Here is a 25,385-nt window from a genome sequence, read left to right on the forward strand (position 1 = left end):
CCAAGTAGCTGAGACTACAGGCGCCCGCCACAACGCCTGGCCATTTTTTTGGTTGCAGCCATCATTGTTGTTTGGTGGGCCCGGGCTGGGGATTCGAACCTGCCACCTTAGGTGTATGTGGCTGGCGCCTTAGCCGCTTGCGCCATGAGCCAGTTCTTATCTGAGCTTCCTGCTGAGGTCAGTTTAGGTTTATTTAGCTGAATACCTGCTGTGTGCTTGCCATTGGGACAGACATGGTTGCTGTTGTGCTCAAGTTAAAGGGTAATGAGACATACATATTGAATAGGTAATTACAGTGAAGTGCGCTAAGTGCTTTGGTAGGATAAATGCAGGGTTTTGTCAGGAGTACACGGCAGGGGGACCTAACCTAGTCTATGAGACCTCCTGGATGTGATGACATCTCAGTTAAGACTCAAAGATGGGGTAGAAGTTAGCCAGGTCAAGGGCAGGAAAAAGAGAACATTACAAGCAGAAGTTATAGCACATATAATGGTGTGAGGAAAGGATCTGGAGTCATCCCTTCATCAGGACTCTCCCGCAGGAATTGCTTGTCATAGATTCTGTCTCAGAGCCATAACATGTTGATTTCTGTTTATAATCACTAAGTTGAAGAGCCTATTCCAGACTGAGGGTGACTCATGAGACCTTTTAATACTCAAGATTAGTGTGATGGAAGACTGGCATACCTATGGAAGCAGGCAGGTGTGTACACCAAGAGTAAAAATTGGAGGCCAGAGGGACAGGGGAGGTTGGAGTGTTTGTGTCTCATGATCCTGGGGTTCAGTAAATGGGAAGCACACAGGAACAGAAACGACAAGTCTGTGTCCCCAGACTCCCTTATTACTCGTTTCCTGCCCATACCCTCCTCACCAGGCTTACAGACCCTAAGCTACTTAAGGACCGTATTTATTGAATTCCCCCTCAGATTCCTCAAAACCGTTCTCTGATTTTCATTTTGGCAATTTAAGTTAACCCACAATTGCTGAGGCAGTTCCTACCTAAGAGAAAACTTGACTCCTCCTCTAAGATTTCCTTCTAGAGAGTGCCATTTCTGAGGAAGATTCGGTGACCATAGCTTTTGTGGGTAATAGGAGAGGTAAGGGAGGGAGGACAGTTCACAACTCTTACGTCCAAAGATTATACAGTTATCATTAGTGGGGTCAATCACAAACCTAAAAAGACCCTGCAAATGGATAGTGAGTTGAGCTGCCTTTTCCTATAGGTGACAATCAGATGGCTTAATGTTTTAATAAATATCATGTTTCCTGATTGTGAATTGTATAACTATTCATAATAAAGAAAATATAAATCACCACAATCCCATTACCGATAGACACTGTTAATTTTTGTACTTCCTATTAGTGTTCTTTTCCCCCTAGCTTTAATATTTTGGGGGAATTTCTTGTTTAGTAAATAATTTTTACATATATACTTTGACTATATACTCAAACTGTTTATTATAATGCAAGATGCAATAAAATTTGAGTTTTAAAGATTTGCTTTGAAATTAATTCATTTAGGAGTAGGGGGCACAATCACAAGTGGAACAATGGTAAGAGGGTGGGGAAGGGGCTGTGGGAAGAAGTCAGGGAATCGGAGTTCTCAGTTTCTATCCCTTGGGTCAAAAAGTGGGAAACTGTGAGTGTTGGTCTTGGGGCTGCTGTTCATCAGGTGAAGTCAAAATTGAGGGGGCATCAGGGATTGAGTTCTTGAAAAGCTTAACATGGGAATGAGTAGTCTCTTTAAAGAGCTGTCTCCAGCCTTGATGGCACCAGGGACTGGTTTCATGGAAGACAGTTTTTTACATGCATAGGGGTACATACCTGACAGGAGGCAGAGATCAGGTGGTGAAGCTAGCAATGGGGATAGGGGCTGGTTTCATGGAAGACAATTTTTCCACAGATGAGTTAAGGAGGAATGATATCTGACAGGAGGTGAGGCTCAGGCTAGTTCTTACTTCCTTATCTATAGTGAGAAATAACTGATACGTATATACAAAGACCTTAACAGGTACCCATTACATTCCTTAGTGACATATGCAAAAATGCTCTTAGTTTCTTTCTCAGGAGGTGGCATGAGTGATGGGAAGCATCTGTGAACACAGCCAAAGCTTCACTTGCTCACCCACTGCTCACCTCCTGCTGTGTGGCCTGGTTCCTAACAGGCTGTAGACTGCACAGCCCAGGGATGGGGCACCAGAGTCTAAACAGATACATACCCAACATACACCAGACTTAGGATTCTTCCTTCCCTTTGGTGGTGGTGGTGGTTGGGTATCGTATGCACCAGACAGAAACCCTCAGTGCTAACTGCAGAGGATTGTGGACTGGGCAAGGGACCTGCCACGACCTTCCCCTTCTGGTCTAGCAGTTCCTCAATATACACATGAGCTTGGAGAAACCATTAGGGAGGAAGAGAGAGGTAGGAAGCTGCTATTGAGCACTCTGCCTAAATTGCACATCGTCTTTTTTAAGCCATTAAGCAGCGTTTATAGCAGACATTGTTAGCCCAGCCCTGAGCAGAATGCAAACATAGGAATTGCTTTTCTTCCAGGCAAGGCTGATGAAGATGAGGACAATTTCCTTTGACATCACCTTATATTGGTGCCCTGTCCATTTCATAAAAACAGAATGTTGATGCTTTGACCATAAGAGATCATCTACTTGAAATCCTTTAAAGTGAGGGTCTAAGGTTAGAGGTTACTTCTATCTGCAGAATTCATGGAAAGCTCTATTGAAGGTCTCCATTTCAAGGTTTTTCTCAACTGTAAACCTCCTTCAGGTGTGTAACTTCTATTTGCACTGGGATGTGTAATTTGTAGACATTTTTGTACACCATGTATGAGACAGATAAGTCTACTTGTTATCATTTCACCAGTGATGAAATCGTGATCAACGTTAACAAGTTAGTTACCATCCTGAGACTTCAAAGGGAAGAGATGCTATGCAAAGTAAGTGCTTTTCTTAGTATTTTCTCAACTGTCCTGGGCTTCCATTTACTCTTCCTCCGTAACTTTAAGAGTGTTAGATATTTACTACAGAAAGATTTGGAAAATACAGAAAAGCACAAGAAAAAATTAAATCATCTATAACCTTAGTACCCAGAGATAAATAGTACTACATATTAACACCTTATCTATTTTGAATATTTTTAATGCATAAATATATATTTTACATGGGATTATATAGTACATATTTAACAATTTTACTTAACATATATCATGAATGCTTCATTTAATATTAATCATTAAGTTTGAAAAGATTTTGTGTACATTCACAATGGTTTCCTCCTAAGTATACATTTCCAGGTATAATTTCAATCAAAAGGCAAAGCTTAAGGCTTCTGGTACTGATAGCCAGAGATACCGTGTTTCCCTGAAAATAAGACACTGTCTTTTATTATTTCTCAAGAAGACACACTAGGGCTTATTTTCAGGGGGGTGTCCTCTTTGCTGAAATGCAGGGCATAGCCATGCCCATCACTAGGTCTTATTATCTGGGTAGGGCTTATATTTAACAAATGCATAGAAATCCTGCTAGGGTTTATTTTTTGGGTAGGTCTTATTTTTGGGGAAACACGGTAGTATGTATTCGCATCTCACCAGTAGCATTAAAGGCCCAATTTCCCTGAATCTTTGTCAGTTTTATAAGGAAAGGAAGTACATCTCAACTCTTGCTTCAATATACATTTTTACTCTAGTGAAGATGAACATCTATTACTTGTTGGCATTTATTCTTTTGTGATTTGCCTATTTAAGTACCATTTTTTTCTATTGTAGCGAGCCAGTACAGTAGGGCTCTGGGCTCCTACTACTTGGGTTCAAAGTCTAACATTAACCACTTCTTACCTGTATGTCTGCTAGTTCTTACTTCCTTATCTATAGTGAGAAATAACTCTTAACATATATACAAAGCCCTTAACAGGTACCCATTACATTCTTCACCGATATATGCAAAAATGCTCTTAAATAGTTTCTTTCTCAATATTGTATCAATTCCTCCTTAACGACCTAATTTCAGTTTGTCTGGGTGTTTCTCTGTGGAAGAGGAAGAAACTAGAGTAGCTCTTACCAAATATTTTGTTAAATTTTACCATCAATTCCAAATGATTCCATTCCTTTCTTTTGTGGGGTATTTAGCCCTCTTAACCTTCTTATTGGTTAGCACATGCCCACCTATGTTATGTCTCAACAGGAGTATTATTCTCTTTACTTTTTTTGATTTTCAATGAAAATTGTTTTCCTATGCACAGGATCCTACATGTCCACACAGTTGTTTTTCTTCCAATGGTCTTTTAAATGACAACTTTCCACTTTGTGTTTAGTACGCTCCTAAGGATGCTCTGCCTGGGGAGCCCACAGAAAAAAGAGAAATCTTAACTGAACATGACCATCAGTTTCTGTCTTTTCTTTTTAGAATCATCTTAACAAAATTTGCAAAGGATATTGTGAAATATTTGTAACATTACAACAAAACTGAACATATGCAAGGTGCCTGGATAACATCACAGACCTGGCAAACAATAAACTTTTGAGCACCTGAGCCCAAGGGATGTGCTAGGACCTGTGGGGTACAGCTCCTGAAACCAATGATGTAACTTCGGAGCAGGCCCTTGGGGATTAGAAAGAATCTGACAGCAGCTCTAACTCTGTCATTGGAAGAGTCTTCGTATCTGGGACGAGACTTAGAACTCTAACAAGTCTCTTAACATCTAAGCTGGGCTCTTTCTCACCCTAAGCCCACCACCATCCCCATGGAAATTCTAGGCTATTCTATAGGTTAGGCAAGGAAATTAGTAGACCTTTCCTTGATGTCACCCTGACCAAGATAAAGCTCCTAACCACTTTGTGGTCAAAGGGTTCCAGTTTTATTAACAGAATTTCTCCATTAGCATATATATGGCTTTCAGCACTAAGAGTCTGGCCACACCCATGTTTCTCTTATGGACAGAACCCTCTTACTTCAAAAGAAAATCAACAGGAATGTACACTTTCTTCCTGCCCTTTGTCTGTTGCTCCTCCCACTGGGAACATTCTTCCCTAACCTACCCACTGCACTTAGTCCTACTCCTTCAGCCCCCCCCCCCCCACGTCTTCAACTGCAGTTGAGTTGGGTACTTAAGGTTACATGGCACTCACAACAGTGCCCCTGCCTGTTTGGCTGCCTGGTCCATTAGACTATAGACTTGCTTTCCCTTGTATCCCTACTCCCTGGCACGCAGAAGGTACTCAAAATGTAACTGTTAGATAAATCAACTAATACTTTGTCTTCTCAAGCCATCTAACTTCTGGCCTGCCCTGGGCTTAACAAATCATTGATGAAATCATTTCCCCCCCCTTTCTTGCTGCCCTGTCACTGTTCTTTACTGGCTCAGTAAAATTTTTTACGTTCCTGAGACAAAGCTCCTCAGGCTGTCCACACCATCCCCGCAACCTTGCGCACTGACAATCAAATGCAGTGACAAGAGTCTGGGTCGCATAAAAAAATAAAAAAAAAAAGAGTCTGGGTCACTTTTCATGATATTCCCATTAAAAAAAATGGTTTCAATGTAACAATCTCATTTTTTCATATTTCCTGAGTATTACTAATGGCAAGAGAAAAGCTGGAAGTAATGATTCTCCTGTTCTGATCAGTCATAGGGAAGCTTTTTAAGGGGCAATTTACATTAGCACTGGGAAATACTCCACCACCCAAGTCAGACTGACTCACAAATCCTAGCAGTTTACAACCTTAATGAAGTCTTGCTCCAAAATAAACTCTTTTGACTTAACAAAGATAAAAACGTTAAGTATTTACAATATTCATTCACAAGCTACTTTACAGTGTGGACTCTCTGATGGCGCAGGAGGACTGATCTGTGCCTGAATGCCTTCCCACATTCATTACATATGTAAGTTTCATCCCCAGAATGAATTCTCTGATGCTGAACAAGAGCTGAGCTCCTTTTGAAGGTTTTGCCACATTCATTACACTGATAAGGTTCCTCTCCACTATGGATTCTCTGGTGTCTAATAAGGTTTGAACTCAAACTGAAAGCTTTTCCACATTCACTACATTCATAGGGTTTCTCTCCACTATGTATTCTCTGATGGGTAATCAGCTCTGAGCTCTGCCTGAAAGCTTTTCCACATTCGTTACATTCATAGGGTCTCTCTCCTGTGTGAATTCGCTGATGTCTAATAAGTTTTGAGCTCTGGCTAAAGGTTTTCCCACACTCATTACATTCATAAGGTTTCTCACCAGTGTGAATTCTTTGATGTATAATGAGATAGGAACTTTGGCTGAATGCTTTGCCACACTCATTACATTTACAAGCTTTCTCACCAGTGTGGATTTTCCGATGTCTAATGAGGGCTGAACTCTGATTGAAAGCTTTCCCACATTCACTACATTCATATGCTTTTTCACCACTATGAATTCTCTGATGAATAATAAGATATGACCTCAAACTAAAGGCCTTCCCACACTGGTTACACTTATATGGTTTTTCTCCAGTATGGATTCTCTGATGTTGTGTTAGAGAGGAATACTGCTTAAAGCTGTGCTCACATACATCACATCTATAAGGTCTCTCTTCTGGAGGAAGCTTCTGACATCTCATAGACTTTGTACTAGTTAGAATCAAGCATCTTGTAGGGTCAGCATCCTGGTCTCTCTGTCCTAGAGATTTGTGTGTGAAGATCACCTGACTACAACTGCTCACTTGGGAAGGGGATCTTCTTAATATCTCCCTTGTAGCACTTCCTTGCTTCCGCTCTAAACTGCTTTCATGTCCACTAACTCTTCCAAATGAAGTTTCCCCAGGGAGACCCTGTGATTTTTCTCCTGAAATGTCCTCCTTTGTTGCGGTTTCATTGTTCTCACAAGCTGAAATGACAAATAGCAAAAAACCAGATTTTACATGTCTCCAGTCACTCTCAATACTCACTTTCTACATGACAGAAACAAGAAGCTTCTACCTACCAAAACATCACTGTCCTCCTGCATCTTATAACTGGTCAAACTAGGGTCTCTCTTTCCTAATGTTAAAGCCTACATCTACACTTTGAATTTCACATTTTCCTGCCTCCTTTGAGACATCAATTGATCAATTACTCACTAACTCCTTCCTATTACTTTCAACCTCTCTTTCCACTTTTTTCTTTGTAGATTTAATTTTGAATTTTTTCCCCTCCACTGACTCTTGTTCTTCAGCATTTAAACAAGCTCAAGTCTCTCATCTTTTAAAATAAAGCTCCCCTTGCCCACACATTTCCCTTAAGCAACCTCCCTTCACTCTCATAAAGTTTCTTGAAAAGGGTTGTCTGGATTGGTTTGTACACTCATATTAATCTTAAATTTAAAAAAAGGGGGAGTTGTCTGTACTCATCCCCATTCTGCAAATCTGGTTTCTATCTTATCCTTCCCCTTAATCGTTGCCACATCCACTGACATTACTCTCATCCAAGTCACCAACTTCATAGCTGTTTTATCTCATGGGTACTTTCTAGATCTTATTTAGCCGACCTCTCCACAGCTCTGACACTGAGGATCACACATTCCTTTTAGAGACATTCTCTTCTAGGTCGTCATAGCCTGATTTCTGTGGCAGTTTCTTCTTAAGATTCTAAGGCTAGTCACTCAAACACTGTTCCCCCAGATACTGTTCTAGGCTCATACATATCCTCACTCTACAAACTGTCCAGGCTTCATTACTATTGTAGGCTAATGTCTCCCCATATCCTTAATTCTATCCCAATACTATTAAGTTCCAGACTCTCACATCCAGTCTTTTATATCCAACTTGTGAACATTTCACATGCATAGAAATGTCCCAAACTAAACACATCATCAGAGGTATTGCCTTTCCCCACTTACATTTACATTAAACAGATTGTTCAAGACCGATACCTGAGTAGAGTATCAATTTCAACTCCTCTTCCTCATGCTCCATTTTAAATCATTACCAAAAACTGCAATGCAGTTCAAATGCTGGTGAACAGAAGTCGGCTTTTATCTTCCCCACCTCCATCCTAACACTGATTTACTCACCATGGCCACTTGGATTACAGTAGTTTTGGACAAGATTTTACTCTTGCCTTCCTCAACTCCATTCTCTTTTGTAGCTAAGTTTTAAACCACACATCCAACTATGTCATTCCCTTGTCCAAAATCCCTCAATTGTACCACATTGCACCCAAGAGACCGTACCAATGAATTAGTAGGACACCCAGGTTTTCACACTTTAGATCTCATTTTCCTCTCTGGTTCATCTCTAACCACTCCTCCCCCATCAATTCTCCATTCAAGTCAAATGGAACTACGTGCAGTCTCCAGAGTTACATTCTCTCACCTTCAGGACTTTGTGGTCTTCACTTGAGTTACTCTTCATCCCATCTATTTACCTGACTTTTTCCTACTCATAATTCAAGTCTTAGCTTAGCTATCTCTTCTAGAAAGTGTTCCTGGAACTTCGAAGATTGGCTTCAGTCCCCTTATATGTGCTCCCATAGTACCCAGTTCCTACTTTCATTCTATAACTTACCACACTATATTGCGACTACCTTTTTGCTTGTCTATCACCTAATTATACCTGAAAGCTCCTTGAACATAGATACCCAGTACCAACCACTGTAGTAGACATATATTAGCACCCTATAAAGTTATTACGAAATGATAGAATAAATCACTAAACAACAGGGAAGTGACATGAGGGCTGACTGCAGTTCATGAGGGTTGCTAAATACAAAGTAAACACCTCTGGTTTAGAATAAAGCGGATGCTCACATGTGGGGCATGTTTATAAAATGCAATTAATTCTGCATCCTTAAAAACAGAAGTGTTAACTGATAAAGTTCCCAAACAAAGTTGTTCCTTACCACTTTTTGGGGAAAGGCAAGGTTTCCAGGATTTCAGCTGTGCCCTTAAAGGCTGCAGTTGGATGTTTGCCAACTCTTGGGATACACCACAGTATGTTAAATCCTTCCTCGGCACTGCTGTTCCATGTAGACTAGCTGGGACCTGAAATCGATGAAATATGATTAGTTTTGTGAGAAAATCCCTAGCAAAACTAAAAGTCTCAAAGAGGGGCTCGGTGCCTGTAGCACAGTGGTTGTGGCGCCAGCCACCCACACCGAGGCTGGTGAGTTTAAACCCAGCCCCGGCCAGCTAAACAATGACAACTGCAACAAAAAAGTCAGGCATTGTGGCAGGCGCCTGTGGTCCCTGCTACTAGGGAGGCTTAGGCAAGAGAATTGCTTAAGCCCAAGTGTTGGAGGTTGCTGTGAGCTGTGACGCCACAGCACTTTACCCAGGGCAACTTAGTGAGACTCTGCCTCAAAAAAAGTCCCAAAGAGGTCAACAAGGACATCCTCAGAAATGAAGGATAGGAAAAAAAGACCATTTAAGGTTACAAACAGGTATGGTCCTATCAGTCACTTCAGGATTAGGGTTCAGAAGAAACAAACAAATCTTCACCCTGTTAGCAAGATACCACATGCTCCAATCTGCAAATTCCTTTCCTATAACACATCATTTCTCTCTGCTCCCACCTGCGGCCCTGGATCATCAAACTCCCTCTCCAAATCCTCCAAAAGGGTCACAGCTTCCTCTCCACTTTGTGGATTACGCTGCTGCACCCAGATCTGCAGTTCCTCAGGCAGGATGCTCAGGAACTGTTCCAGGATCAGTAGTTCTAGGATCTGCTCCTTTGTGTGCAACTCTGGCATTAGCCACTGATAGCAAAGCTCCTGGAGTCGGCCCAGAGCTTCCCGGGGCCCAGGAGTCTCCTGGTAGCAAAACTTTCTGAATTGCTGGCGAAATAATTCTTGGCAGGATTGGGTACTCCCATTCTGCTTGAATTTTGGATCCCAGGAAACGCCCTCTTCTATTTTCACTAGTATTAGGTTATGTTCCTGAAGATCTTCGGTTGAAACGGCTGTGGATTCAACAGCCATTCTGGGTTACAGCAGCTTAGCCAAAAGCTTTTCTGTGCTTCAGAAGTGTGAGTAATCTCTTCTTTCCTGAAGATATACATTAAAAAAACAAACAAAACAAACAAACACACACACACACACAAAAACACTGTTAACTTATAGCAGTGAAAACAATCTCCAAGAACTGGTAATAAGATCAGTCACTCCAGTAACACAATGAAAGAGAGCACATTTGAGGTTATAATTAAATCAAATAGTAATCAAGTGAAAAACTAAAAATCATTTACCTTATTTGGTGTCTCCCATTATGTAGAATTCCTACTGCTACTGTTAGAAAAAGAAATTAGAAGGGTACAATATTAGCATCAATCTAGTGATAAAATCATTCCCTTTTCAATTCTTTCAATCCGATTGCATTAAGGAGAAAAACTTCAGTCTTTAGCATGTATGTAAAACCTGAAGAACTCCCTTTTATTTACTTATTTTTGTAGAGAAAGGATCTCACTCTGTACCCAGGGTGGAGTATAGTGGCACTGTCATGGCTCACTGTAACCTCAAACTTCTGGCCTCCAGCAATTTTCCTGCTTTCTCTTCCCAAAGCAGTGGGATTAAAGGCATGAGCTATATCAAAATATAGGTTTCAGATCGGTGCCTGTGGCTCAAGTGGCTAAGGCGCCAGCCACATACACCTAAGGTGGCGGGTTCGAATCCCCAGCCCGGGCCCGCCAAACAACAATGATGGCTGCAACCAAAAAATGGCCAGACGTTGTGGCAGGCGCCTGTAGTCCCAGCTACTTGGGAGGCTGAGGCAGGAGACTCGCTTGAGCCCAGGAGTTGGAGGTCGCTGTGAGCGTGATGCCATGGCACTCTACCCAGGGGGATAGCTTGAGGCTCCGTCTCAAAAAAAAAAAAAAAAAAATAGGTTTCATACTTCCAAGGATAACAATATTTAGGCAGAATTTAATAATGCTATTTTAAATATTTATTTTCAGTCACCTTTTATCAACAGCAAGTAATGTTGATTTTCATTTAAGGGAGTAATAAAATTCACATTAAACATGAGCTATTTAAATAAAAACATTGTGGGATATTTGCCATTTGATCACATTCAGTGTTCACCCAATTCCATCCACAAACTGAGGCACTTTACTATGGGAATCTGTCCCCAGCCGACCATTAGGTTAAGGATTTTACTTGTGAATAAATGAGTCTACGGAGGAATTAACCAAGAAGTTTATTTATAAAACGCTCACCCATGTTTTCAAAAACAAGTTAGACTTCGTTAAGCACAACAGAAGCAAAAAGGTCAATTTCAGCTCTCAAAAAGCTTAGAATATCCTGGGAGTTAAAATTTAAGTGGAATATGGCAACAAATAACTCATGTATTAAATGTTGTGATACAAACCAAAATGTATTAAATTTTGTGATACAGACCAAACACGAACTGATTTTAGGGTGGGAGGGTATCAATAGTCTATGTTCTTGAAGGCACATGAGTAAAATTTAACGCCACGGCACTACGGTTAACTTAAAAGGTTAATTTACGCTACAAATCTGTGCTTCATTAACCAGCCCCGCTGCATTTAGTAGCCTTTCTATTTTCATAAGCGTGGTTGAATCACAGGATTTGTGAAGTCACGGGAGTGACGGAGGAACTACGCCTTCCCAGGGGAAAGCAAGGGCCTGAGTGCTGGCTTCCGCCAAAGGGCCGCGACCCAGAGATGGGCAGGCCCGGGAGCCGGGCTCCTCTACCCCGCCCCGCCGCCGGCCGCGCGACCTCTCCACCCTCCCGCCTCCTGGGTGCCCGCGTCTCTCACCACGAAGCCCAGGAGCAGCCAGCCACCAAACAGCTGACCCCGAGCGGCGAGCCACAAAGACCGGAAGTCCCGCGATCTTCCGCTCTCGTGCCCTCTCGAACCCGTGTCCGCCCACCCCTTGCTCTCAGGCAGCCAATCAGCGCTTGAGTTCGAGCCTCCCTACCGCGCCTTCCCGCGGTGGCCGCGCGCGGCGAAACCGCAAAGCTCAAGCCCGGGAGGCCGTGTGGCCTGCGGCTCCCGGAGGGCACCGCCACCGCCCAGCTTTTTGGGTGTAGTGTCATTCCTGCCTGTTTAAACAACCAATTTCCACGAAAAATATTCAGGTTTTCTTGTAGTTCCAGTTCTCTTGTCAGCATCTTCGACAAAAGTAAATGCACGGACAGACAGGCTGGACAAAGGTTAGCAGTGACTTAGATTGCTTTTCTCTGCCTAGCATTTGAGAACGGTTTTGTACAGTAATTAACTTGTCCCAGTTTTACAGCCCTAAACATTATCCGAAGTCAGGCAGCTAGTGGCCAGGGACCCTGAAGTCCCCATAGTTACAAGATATTATCCTGTCCCAGATTCCGGACCTCTGAGGCAGGGGTTTCCTGTTTTTTACAGGGACCTAGCTGGCATCAAGTCTTACTATGCTTTCCTTTGGCTATTAATAGACGCAAAGTAATGCCTAAGGTTTTAACTTAGTGATCTTCCTCATGTTTATTGACTGCGATAAGTGGCTTTTCTCGTTTTTAAATTTTTATTATTTATTTAATTCTTTTTAGAGACAGAGTCTGAGTGCTGTGGCATCACAGCTCACAACAACCTCCAACTCCTGGGCTTAGGCGATTCTCTTGCCTCAGCCTCCCGAGTAGCTGGGACTACAGGCGCCTGCCACAATGCCCGGCTATTTTTTGTTGGAGTTTGGCTGGGGCCTGATTGGAACCCACCACCCTTGGTATATGGGGCCGGCGCCCTACTCACTGAGCCATAGGCACCGCCCTCACTTTTCTCGTTTTTTAAAATCAACGTTAGCATTTCTTTGTTGTGAGAAGCTTTTACTTGTTAAGGGTATCAACTCGTATATTACAAAATATTTCCCCATGTATTTGTATTTAATTATTTTTTAAAGTGTCAGTACATAAGATACTAAGGCAATATGTAAATAGAAGCAAGTTCTCCTTTGTGACTAAGACTTAAACACGGTAGAATTTCCATATTGTCCACTTCCCTACCTTGACCAGCTCCCTATATTGACCATTTCCTTAAGGTGAGCTAATTTTCATAGATCAGACATGCACCAGGTGTATCAGTACCGTAGGCCTAGTTCCTTTATGTTGACCACTTTCGTGTGTTGACCAGTTTGTTACAGTCCCTTGAGTGGTCAACAAGTTCTGTATTTGGAAAAATATGTTCATTACCATTTAGAGTTATTGGTGTTCTTAATCATTATGAAATGACTACAGCAATTTTACAAAGCAAGAAAACAAATATTACTCTTTTTCAGTTGCCTATTGCTGCAGTATAAACCACTCCAAGACATAGTGTCTAAAAACAGCAGATGTTTTATTACAATTCTGTGGCCAGGAATTCAGGCAGGGCTTAGCAGTGATACCTAGTCCCTTTTTTGATGAGGTGTCAGCTATTGAGGCTGAGCTGGATCTGGAAAGTACAAGATGGCTTTACTCTCATTGCTGAGGTCTTGGTGCTACTTGGCTGGAGCTACTTGATCTCCTCCATAAAGCCTTTCTCCATTCAGGAGGTTAGCCTAAGCTTCCTTCCTGGCTTCCAAAAGAGTGAAGGAGGAGAGGTAAGGCTAGTTCTCTCCCAGTGGAGATCAGGAGCTGGCATTATATTTCTTCTGCAGTAGTTCACTGAAAGAATTAGATTGGTGGAAAGGGGAAATAGACTCCCATCTGTTAATGGGAGGAGCAGCTTGATCATAGGAGGAAATTCTGGCAGTTATTTTTGCATCTAGCTTACCACACCTTATATTGAGAAGCCAAGTATTTAGTAATAAAACTGTTGAAAAAGAGAAGGTATATCCACTGCAGTAGTAGAAGCCTTGTTAAATGTCCTTATTGTTTAAGCCCCATTTTAAAAAATCCTACATAACTAGATGCATCAAGGTAAAATCATTCCCAGTGTTAGTTAATTCAGTGTCATGACAGTATTGTCAGGTTCTTTCCTTCTTATTGTTCTACAATCTTTTTTTTTTTTTGAGACAGAGTCTCACTATGTCACCCTCAGTAGAGTGTCATGATGTCACAGCTCATAGCAACTTCAAACTCTTGGGCTTAAGCAATTCTCTTGCTTCAGCCTCCCAAGTAGCTGGGACTATAGGTGCCTGCCACAACGCCCAGCTATATTTTTTGTTGTTGTTGCAGTTGTCATTGTTGATTTTAGCTGGCCTGGGCCAGGTTTGAACCCTCCAGCTTTGGTGCATGTGGCCGGTGCTGTAACCACTGTGTTTACAGGCGCCATGCCTTGTTCTACAATCTTTAAATGTGTTGGTTTGTATTGTAGTCTGGCTTCCCTTATGGTCCTAAAATGATTCTCTCAGTTCCATTGTTACTGATGATGGCCGGAAGGAAAGAAAAGGAACGCCCTTATTTTCTGCCCCCTTTTAAGGCTAGTAAAATCCTCGTTCCTTAGCAGATTTTCCTCTCATGTCCTATTGGTTAAAATTGCTTCAAAGGGCCTGTATAATCAATGACGGGGATAGTGGGGGTCTCTGTGGTGAGGCCTCTGTGGTGGGCTGAGGTCAATTGAAATTTGACCAGGACCCAAGAAGGGGGCCAGACTCTCCTAAAAGACACAGAAACTCTGGGGAGGTTGTATGAAATTGGGATTATGTTAAAAAGGCAGAAAAAGGAGATAAATAGATGAATGTTAATGTGTGCAACTGTAGTAACTACTTTGATAGGTACTCTGATTCCCCTATATACGTAAAAGACATGCTAGGAAAAAAAATGCAGATTCCTATTCCTTAGAAGATGGTACATATATTTTAAATATAAATAAATTACTTAGTTGCAAGAGATGTAGGCCAGAGATTTAGAGCCAATTTCTAGAAATTGATTTTTCTTTTTGAGACAGAGTCTCAATTTGTCTCCCTCAATAGAGAGCTGTGGCATCACAGCTCACAGTAGCCTCAAAATCTTGGGCTTGAGATATCCTCTTGCCTCATTCTCCAAAGTAGCTGAGACTACAGGCACCTACTACGATGCCTGGCTATTTCTTGAACTTTTGAGCTTACACAGTCCTCCCTCCTCAGCCTCCCAGAGTGCTAGGATTATAGGCATGAGCCACTGTGTCTGGTCTAGAACTTGATTTAAAGTTCCAATACGATAGCAAATGATTATCCCTAGAGTCTTAGCCAATACTTTTCATTTATACAGCTTATTTAACATTCAATATTCTCAATTATATCAAAACCCTCAAAGATCTCATTCCCTCTATCTCCACCCTTCCCATCTCATACACATCAGGTCTGCTTTAATGTGCAAATATTTGTCTCATAAATGACTGAATCGAGGGTGAGAAAATATGACTTTTTGTTTTTTCCCTTTCAGATGCTCTTAATTTTTACTTTTTTAAATGATATATATGAATTGTTAGATAATGTCTGCCCAGAGCATTAGGCATTACTGGTGATTGGTGAGTAGGGTTGTCCATTTCTTACAGTGAAGTCCAACAGCTTGAATTACTGTGTTATCAACAATGCTCTACTTCATGGTATTCATCAAATGAGATAAACCCATTTGAAGTCTTGTCACTATAAACTGCTATTCAGTAATTAAGGAAGGATAGAGAAAATGGCTTCTGATGGAGAGCAATCATTTCCTCATTTAGTAGGTACTATGAAACATTACTGTACGTGGAACACGGAGACCCAAGGTGTGGGATTTAAACAAAATAAAAGATATGTTCTCTCACCTCACTTACCACTGTAATTCCTTGAGTGTAAACTCAGTGGGGCAAGGGTTTTGCTTTCCATTGTTGTTTCTCTAGTATGGCCTAGTATTGTATGGTTATTTGGATAATCAAATATATACATACATACATATACACACAAGACAGAGTACTTGATGTTGGTGCTGAAACTAGTAAGTATTCAAAGGGTTTGAAGTAGCATATACAAATAGGACCATTTTTAATAAAATGCTTAGACTGTGGTAACATAAGCTCAGGATTTGTTTTATGCTGACAGACAAGGAGACAATTGCCTTTAAAAGAAGAGTTGATTACTTATAGTTCCCCAGAGCATGGTATACGATGCTGGACCATTTGAAGGGAGAAGCAGAGAGAGGGAGATAGAGAGAGGTCGGAACTGGGTCTAAGCCTTTATTACCATAGTGGCCGGAAGTAGCTGAGTGAGGACATCTGTCCAGGAAGCAAAGCATACATGTTGAAGCTAGTGGTCGTGATAAGATTTCTGAGCGCCCAAGAAAACACTGGGGTGGTGGAAGTATATACATGTAAGCTTGAGCCTTCAGCACTGGCCAGTAACAGCAATATACCAAATTCTCAATTACAGAGCATCAAGAATAATTACTATACTATTGTATTTTATCACCATTACCATGATGTCACTAATTTAGCACTGTAGTATTCAGAGACAGATAATAGATGTATTAACAGAACAGGACAGTGCTTATCTGTAGTATCCAGGATAGCAAACAAAGGCCTTACTTACTAAGTTCTTCCTCTTTGCTCCTGATTGTCAAAGAAAGCCCTTGAGATTGCTCATGATACTCCTTTTTATATTTAATATGGATAGAAGAGAACTAAAGCTGCAGGTGGGCTCTTAGCATTGTCTTACTTTTTTCTTCCTTTTTTTAGGTTAACCATAATGACAAATCATTTGACAGGGTTCCCACCCCAGCTCTCGCTCCTGTCAGCCACTTCAGAAAGATCTTCCCCTAGGATTCTGTTCTGCTTTGGAGGTAATTCAACAACGATACCAAGACAAACTCTAAGGTCTACACACATGGCAATGTCTTTCAAAATGCATGATGGAGTGTGAGTAATGAAAAGAGCAACTCAGCTGATGAAGCCGACTGAAACATTTTTCTCTTGGTTTTGTGGGTAGGAAAGAAGAGTCTGTAGAGAAAGCTTTTTAATAAAAGCTGTAGGAATTGCTAAAATACACTTACCTCTTTTCATTATACCCATAAATAGTTTGTGGTAAGGTGGATATGTTTAAAAATCTAATTTGGTTGCCCTGAGCTTGCATTTGGCCTACATTCTTTTGTTCCATTACTATTAGAAGGAGATTAAAGTTTTAATTGAATTTTTTTACAGAACAGTGAATTTATTGAATACTCTGGGTTTTTCGTTGACGGTGTGTAATGAGAAATTCGTTTCCTTAAATCTTATTAGACAACATGGTAGTAAATGAATATCTAATTTATATATTAGTCAGTGTTACCTTCAGGCCTCCTAAATGCCAAATATATTTTTATTTTTTAACATTTTTTCAGGTGGTACAACATAATTTGCTTACCTTTCTTTATCTTGCTTTTTAAATCCGTTATTTTTGGCTTGCTTTTATAAATTCGTTATTTTTGGCTTGGCACCCGTAGCTCAGTGGTTAGGGTGCTGGCCACATATGCTGAGGCAGGCAGGTTCGAACCTTACCTAGGCCTGCTAAACAACAATGACAATTGCAGCAAAAAAATAGCCAGCTATTGTGGCAGGCTCCTTTAGTCCCAGCTACTCAGGAGGCTGAGGCAGGAGAATTTCCTAAGCCCAAGAGTTTGAGGTTGCTGTGAGCTGTTTTGCCACTGTACTCTACCCAGGGCAACATAGTGAGACTCTGTCTCAAAGGAAAAAAAATTCCTTATTTTATATTATGTTTTTATAACCGGGATTATACTGCTGAAGGTAATACTTTCTTTATAAATGGCTACTTCTGGCTTGGCGCCTGTGGCTCAAGTGGCTAAGGCGCCAGCCACATACACCTAAGGTGGCGGGTTCGAATCCCCAGCCCGGACCCGCCAAACAACAATGACGGCTGCAACCAAAAAATAGCCGGGCGTTGTGGCGGGCGCCTGTGGTCCCAGCTACTTGGGAGGCGGAGGCAGGAGACCCGCTTGAGCCCAGGAGTTGGAGGTTGCTGTGAGCTGTAATGCCACGGCACTCTACCCAGGGGGGACAGCTTGAGGCTCTGTCTCAAAATAAATAAATAAATAAATGGCTACTTCTTTTGATTAAAAAGATCCCATTGACTATCTTTTTGTGGAAATTTCCTTTGTTTATAATCTACCAGTTTGGAATTTGTGATCAAGTATACAGAGAAAACAAGTCAACTTTCCTTACCCAGAGTGGAAATACGTATCCAGAGGGCGCGTTTGGTGCCAGCACCTTGGGAAGGAAGGGACAAGTGGGTGTGGACAGAATAATATAATGGTTTAGATTTCAGGTTATAGAATAAGACTGCTTCAAATCCTCCTCCTCTTAATTGGTAGCTGTTACCTTGTGCCGATTTCTTAGACATCCCACAGTTCAATTTTCTTTTCTGGAAAATGGGATAGTTATTAAACCTACCTCACAAGGTTGTTGTGAGCAACAAGTGAATCGATACGTTTTGAAAGTGTTCAATGAATGTGTATTTTTGTTATTTGGGGGAGGAGGGAATGAGGAGGTCACAGGGACAGTGGGGAGGCAAGAAGGAACATTTTTGCAGGTCTGGATTTGCCTGTGGTGAGAATCATTTAGGGTCATTGTTACAAACAAACATTTCTTGGCTTTCAATCAGAACACCCAGGGAGGGTTCTATCTACTTTCCACAGGTACCCCAGATGATTTTTATTAACAATTAGTTTGGGAAACTGTGATGTGGTGGTAGAATGCAGGCTTCCGGGTCAGACAGATGTGGATTCTGATCTACTCATGAAACAATTATCTCCAGATGTCTACATGTACCAGGGACTGTTTTAGATGCTGGGGATACAGCATACTTAGGGTGACCAGACATCTCGCTTTTGACGGGACAGTCCTGATTTTTAACAATTTGTCCCGTGTCCCGCGGCGTTTTTAAAAAGTCCCGATTTTTGGAAAGAATGCACGAACCGGCGGGAGAACAGTAAGGGAATATATGGTTTTCGGCTGCCATGTGGCTATTTCACCAGGATATGAGTTTTATATTAGTTTTGTTAATTTTATAATGTTAAACTGTAATAATAACAAATAATTGTCGAGAAGTGATTATCGAGAACTGCTTATCAAAGTTTGCATTGTTGTCAGCCCCTCGCCCTCTGTCAATGGTGTCCCCCTTTACCAATGTTAAAATCGGTCACCTTAAGCATCCTTCAAGGTCAGCTTGTGTGCTACTCTCTTTGTTAAACCTTCCTTGGCTCCCTAGGAGGAGCTATGTTATGATTTGGCCTTCTTAACTTAATTCCTGTTAGTACCGTCAGACCTACCAAAGTACTTAGAGCATTCTATTAATTTATTTTTAAAATTAGAAGTACTTGTGTTTTCAGAAAATGTCCTTTCTTTTTCTCTTAGAGATAGGATCTCATGTCACCCAGGCTAGAGTGCAGGGGCATGATCCTAAGTCACTGTAACCTTGAAGTCCTGGGCTCAAGTGGTCCTTCCACCTTAGCCTTCCAACTACCAGTGTGCACTACCCTACCCAGCTTTTTTTTTTTTTTTAATATTTTGTAGGGGCTGAGGGCTTGCTATGCTGTCCAGGCTGGTCTAGACCTCCTAGTTTCAAGTAGTCCTTCCGCCTCAGACTCAAAAATTATCCTTAAAAGAAAGTTTTTATTACTATTTTGTTCTTTATCTGGCAAATTTCCTTTGAATCAATCTCATCATTGTCATCACTTGGACAAACATTTCACACTTGTGTATACGGATCATTGGGTACAGAAAGATCTAACAATTAGCTCAACACTCGTCAACTAAGTGAACGATACAGTTAACCTAGAGGGATGTTAAAGGATGCACTTCCAGTCTGTGCTTCCCCGACAGCCACCAGTGAGGATTAGCTGGGACTATAGACGTGACGATGATACACTACCAGAGGCTTCAGGTTTCATCTGAAATGTGAGGTGGCAATCTGACTCATACTTGACACATTTTTAGGCTTAATGACTTCTACCATCTATAATTTTAAACAAATCTCAAGCCAATTATTTGCAGTTAGACAAGTCTAGTCAGTTTAGTTCTGTGTTTAAATAGCAGCTGAGTTCTCAGTCTCCTAGGAAACTGCATGAAAAGTACAGACTCAAAAACTTCTCAAATAAAGGACATGTCAGGATCTCTCTCTCTGTTTTTTTTTTTAATTAAATCATAGCTGTGTACATTAATGCAATCATGGGGTACAATGTGCTGGTTTTATATACAATTTGAAATATTTTCATCAAACTGGTTAACATAGCCTTCACAGCATTTTCTTAGTTATTGTATTAAATTTATATTCTACATTTAGTAAATTTCACATGTACCCTTATAAGATGCACCGTAGGTGTGGTCCCACCGATTACCCTCCCTCCAGCCATCCTCCTCTCTCCCCTCCCCTCCCGCTCCCCTTTCCCCATATTCTTGGGCTATAATTGGGTTATAGCTTTCATATGAAAGCTATAAATTGGTTTAATAGTAGGGCTGAGTACATTGGATACTTTTTCTTCCATTCTTGAGATACTTTGCTAAGAAGAGTATGTTCCAGCTCCATCCATGTAAACATGAAAGAGGTAAAGTCTCCATCTTTTTAAAGGCTGCATAATATTCCAAGGTGTACATATACCACAATTTATTAATCCATTCATAAATCCATTCAAGTGATGGGCACTTGGGCTTCTTCCATGACTTAGTTGTTAGGATTTCTTAAAGCTTTAAAATCAAGGATACTAATAATTAACAGTTTGTGTAGGTATATATGCCCACATGGTAGAATAAAATAAAATTAGGAAAATACACAAATGAATGCATTCTCTTAATTACTGAATCTAACCAAACCAAACCAAATAAATAATTAATTGTTGTCTTTTTAAATCTAACACCCAGAATTTTACCATAAATTTATTAGTCTATAAAAGGATCACATATGTAATATCCTACATGTATAATAAAATGTATGAAGATGTTGAATGTCAGTCTAAACAGAAGTGCCTATTTCATGGGATAAATTCTTCCATTTTTACAGAAGAATTTAATTGTACAAAGAATGAATAAATTAATTGATCTAAAAATCCTCACTAGTTTTGCAGTTATTTGATCACATTACTATTACTAGTATCTATATTAAGAATATAGTTATATATAAAGGGTTAATATTATAAACAGCAAAAACATATCACATATTAATCACGTTTTCTAGCCTGAAAGATCATTAGATGTGCAAATTAAAGGTGTTTTGAACACCTTTAAAAAGGTGTGTGATTTGAAAAATTGAATAATTACTTAAGCATTTTTCAATTTTTCATTTTCCCAAGGTCCTTTCATTCTTTTACCTCTTTCCTCTCTCTTCTCTGGTCTGGCAGGAACTTTGCTATTTTGTGCTGTGTTATACTGAGTATTACACCCCTTGTGCATTAACAAGCAAGTGATAATTAGTGGTGACGCTGGATCTAGTGGTAAAACGATCCGTACAATGGATTAATGGCCATACAGTGACCTCTAATGCTTTAGAAATATAGTTTGGCCGGAGCCAGTAAAGTAAATAGATTTTTGTTTATCCTGCATGCCTTAGTCCAGGAGTTCTGTGGCAGTTCTGAGAAGGAAGAACAGCAGCCCCACTCTCAAACATTTCCCTGGAACATGCTGCCACCTCTTGACCATTTAAAGCAGAACAGCTTCAGAAGGATCTTGGGGAAGCCTGTTGTGTAATTTCTCGTTCCCAATAATACAAGATACTTTCTCAACATAGACATTTGGATTTTTAACATCTAAAGGATTCATTAAATGCTTTGTTTATAAAGAAAAATCATATAACACCCTAAGGAACTAAATAATCTTGAATACTTTCTACAAAATACTCGAATACAAAGATGTGAAAGAGTTTGGGCTAGGGAGCGGTGGTTCACGCTAATAATCCTAAAACTCCGGAGGGCCGAGGCAGGAAGATCACTTGAGGTCAGGAGCTCCAGACCAGCCTGAGCAAGAGCGAGATTTTCATGTCTACTAAAAGTAGAAAAAATTAGCCAGGAGCTGGCGGGTGCCTGTGGGGCCAGCTACTCGGGAGACTGAGGCAGGAGGGTTGCTTGAATTCAGGAATTTGAGATTGCAGTGAGCTGTGATGATGCCACTGCACTCCACCCAGGGCAACAGAGCAAGACTCTGTCTTTAAAAAAAAAAAAAAAAAAGTAATTGTATTACATCTACTTTTGAGTTATATGAACAGAGAAAGAAAATTAGCCTTAGAGAATCTGTTCACTAAAATTTTATAGTGAATCTCTTCAAACTAAAGAAATGACTAGCAGTTAAGAGTTTATAATCTCTCTGGATTTAACATAGAGCATTTTAGAAATGATCACTTTTGCTTTTCATGAACACTTAGCCAAAATTATAAATAAGCTGCCCTCCATCTTATAATTTAGGTTAAAGTTCTTTAAATAATTGCTTCTTTAAATTGATTTTGGTTGGGCTTAGGTGCGGTGCGCGCCTGCCCGCCTGCCCACCAGCGAGCCGCCCAGGTGGCGGCCTCAGCGGCAGGTGGCGGCCGGTGGCGGCCGGTGGTGGTGACCAGGAGAGAGTCCCCTGCGGTCCAGGGAACCGCGCCCCGCGGGGCTCTCCCGCACCGGCGGGTGGAGGGCTGCCCCCAGGCCCAACGCCGCCCGCGATCCCACCCTGGCCGGCCCTCGCTGGCTGCTCGGATCCTGCGTTTTATCCACCACCATCCTAGGCCTAGTCTCCTGAGTCCCTGGCGTTGTGGTTCGGAAGAAAAGGAAGAAAAGGAGCGATGTGACCGACTCCGTTCAGTAGCCCTGCCGTTGGGCCTGGTTGGCATTTATAAAGAGGAAAATAGTGTATTTTTGGAGGAAGGTGGGAGGGGAGGGTGGGGAAATGGAAATAAGATCTTATATTTTATGTTTTTTTGTTTGTCTGTTTTTGAGACAAAGCCTCAAGCTCTGGCCCTGGGTAGAGTGCTATGATGTCACAGCTCACAGCAACCTCCAACTTCTGGGCTTACGTGATTTTCTTGCCTCCACCTCCCAAGTAGCTGGGACTACAGGTGCCCGCCACAATGCCTGGCTATTTTTTGGCTGTAGTTGTCATTGTTGTTTGGTGGGCGGGGCTGGATTTGAACCCGCCAGCTCTGGTGTGTGTGGCTGGCGCCCCAGCTGCTGAGCTACAGGTGCAGAGCCATTATGGTTTTTTTTAGAAATTCTTCACTTAGTGGTGATGAAGTGGCAGTAAACGAAGCTAAAGGTTATTTTTCTGCTGAGAAGAGAGAAGAGGTGGATTTTTCCTCCTTTGGATTCCAACGTTTTCTCCTGAAACAAAAAACATGAGGTGTGTGCCATGGAAAGGAGGCAAGGCCAAATCAGAATCGTTGGAGCTGCCCCAAGGGGCACTGGCCCGAATCTACCATGAGAAATAGCACAGAGAGCTTGTGTCCTCCATGCCTCAATAACATCTTCCAGAGCAAGGCCTTCATCCGGGAAGCACTTCAAGAGATTTTCCAGAGTTTGTCCCCAAATACCATGATGACACCTCACAAAAAGAGCAAGGAAATGGAAACTATGACGTAAGTGTCATTATGGCAGCGCTCAAACCAAATGCCATGAGGCTGTTTAGTGGGACAAGCACAGGGACGGGCAGTGTCATTGCTTTCACTGAGGTCCTGGGCTTCATCATGGATCTGCCCTCAGTCTGTGCTGGGGTCCACTGAAGTTGCCTCTCAAAGACAGCACTGGACCTGTGTTGGAGAGGTAGGGGGCCTACTGTAACCTTATCTCCGAACTCAAGGCGCCTCAGTGGACTGGAGGGGAGAGTGAACTATGAACTCCTGCGGGGGGTACCAGAAGCGGTGGAGGCACATCAGAGTTGGAGGACTGATGTGTAACATGGTCTGCCCAACCTTGCCCTGGCCTCACCCCTTCAGTCCTCTGCGATGTGCTGTAGCCTCTGCTGTGGGTCTGCCCTGGCCATTTCCCCAAGCATCTCATCTGGTTTTCCCCTTCAGATTTGACAGTGCAATAGGACAGATACATGGACCCTTATAAGAACCACCCAGCGTTTTGTTCCTGGGAAAGGCAGAGGGAGCTCTCTATACTCTAAGCCAGTGATCACAGACCCCTGTTTTACTTGAGAGAGAGAAAGCAAGGGAGGAGGAGTCCTAGCTTGTTTCCCCCTTCTGTGAGGGCTTGATACAGATTCTGCTGGAGTGTCCCTGCTGCTCCAGACTCACCTGGAGATGCTGCCTCCACTTTCCCGCCTGTCTCATCAGGGAATCTGAAGAGACAGTATACACAAACCCCATGTGGCTGGCTTGAGGGTCTCAGAGTAAGAAGAGTCTTTAAGGAAACCATCTCCAAAACTCTACCAATGGCACATGCCATCTCCTCTTACCCCCAGCTTTAAGGGTGGCTTATGGCCAGTCTGGGAGTTTCAATAATGGAAAGGTCTCTCATATTCGAAGCCATGTGGTTGAATCCCACATCATTCTAGTGTGACAGGTGAGATGGACATCTAAGAAGATGTAGCAAAAGCCCAATTGGGACAGGCCTGGGGCAGCTTCATCACTCTAGTTTTGTCTCTACCACTTCACTACGTTGGTTTTGGGAGGTTCTGGGGGGGAAAAAAGTAGTTTTTCCAGTTAACTCAAACCTTTGACACGAAACTCTACTAGTTTGGGATAGAGTTGAGGAAGGAAAATACGGTGAAGACAGGCTTCTCAGAGTTTAAGAGCAGCCAGAATCAGACCCTGTAGGCTCAGAGTCCGAGTCACCACCGTGACAAGCAGAGCCCTCAAACTGGGTGTTTCTGTGCTTTGTTGTAGGACCTGGGTTGGTCATCTCGATATAGTTTCCTTTACAAATGTGCTGGGGAGCGACCAACCCTCTACCTCTTGAAATAGTTGTAGCCCACTTTTCTCCTGTAGAGAAAATAGGAGAAAGAAGAAAAAAGTATCATTCCACATATGTGTCGCCAGTGTGGTTGTGGTTGCCTCAAGGCAGGTGGGCAGGCAGGAAGACCCACTAGCCCTTGGAGGTCAGTGGTCTTGGCAGGTCTGAGAGCTGCCCCACTGGGTAGACATACATCCAGCAGCAAAGCCAGCCCGGGGCTTACATGTCGGCCCTGAGCAAGTTTACTGGGTGAAGCTGAGGCTTTCTCCCCACTGTGGCTGGAGCGCATGTCTACGCCAGCCCTTGCTGCCCATGTATCTTCAGCCCAACAAGGCCATTTTTGATGCTGAGTAACAGAAGCCACCAACTGGCTTCTGAATTATTCCCTCTCAGCAACTGGCCACAGTCTCTTTTGTACCATTTTCTACACCAGACCACAGGGAGCCACAGGGAGCTCTTTACCCCTGCAAAGTCACATTCCAACCACCACAGCCAAAAGTTACAGCCAACCTAACTGATTGGCACAGCAGGACCTTGGGTCCTTTAGCACCGTCTGGTAGCAAGACATTTCCTGTCCTCTCCACACACCTGCTTGGGCCTGTGCAAATGGTACTTCAAAAGGGGTCCCATGCACTTGGAGTCCATGAGCCAATG

The 25,385-nt window shown here is 42.1% G+C and overlaps 1 protein-coding gene and 1 pseudogene across 1 annotated transcript; one reads left to right on the top strand and one right to left on the bottom strand.

Moving 5' to 3' along the window:
- Window positions 1-5,512: 5,512 nt before the first annotated feature.
- ZNF397 (zinc finger protein 397) lies at window positions 5,513-11,782 on the bottom strand. The gene is made up of 5 exons (XM_003784742.2): window positions 11,731-11,782; window positions 10,201-10,240; window positions 9,530-10,000; window positions 8,858-8,999; window positions 5,513-6,866 (listed from the first exon to the last, which is right to left on the bottom strand). The coding sequence occupies exons 3-5, from the start codon at window positions 9,932-9,934 to the stop codon at window positions 5,812-5,814; spliced, it is 1,602 nt and encodes a 533-aa protein (XP_003784790.1). The 5' UTR covers window positions 9,935-10,000; window positions 10,201-10,240; window positions 11,731-11,782; the 3' UTR covers window positions 5,513-5,811.
- An 11,388-nt stretch (window positions 11,783-23,170) lies between these two features.
- On the top strand, window positions 23,171-23,728 carry LOC100952584 (annotated as a pseudogene).
- Window positions 23,729-25,385: the final 1,657 nt, after the last annotated feature.

Source organism: Otolemur garnettii, unplaced genomic scaffold, assembly GCF_000181295.1.
Source record: "Otolemur garnettii isolate 467f Iridium unplaced genomic scaffold, OtoGar3 scaffold00012, whole genome shotgun sequence".
In the NCBI taxonomy this organism is placed as follows: Eukaryota; Metazoa; Chordata; class Mammalia; order Primates; family Galagidae; genus Otolemur; species Otolemur garnettii.

Excerpts from the sequence above, each read along its gene's own strand:
- ZNF397 (XM_003784742.2), bottom strand. The coding sequence starts at position 9,934 with ATGGCTGTTGAATCCACAGCCGTTTCAACCGAAGATCTTCAGGAACAT. Across the intron at positions 9,000-9,529 it reads TTGATGATCCAGGGCCGCAG|GTCCCAGCTAGTCTACATGG; the intron begins GTGGGAGCAGAG and ends CATCGATTTCAG. Across the intron at positions 6,867-8,857 it reads TTGCCTTTCCCCAAAAAGTG|CTTGTGAGAACAATGAAACC; the intron begins GTAAGGAACAAC and ends TTGTCATTTCAG.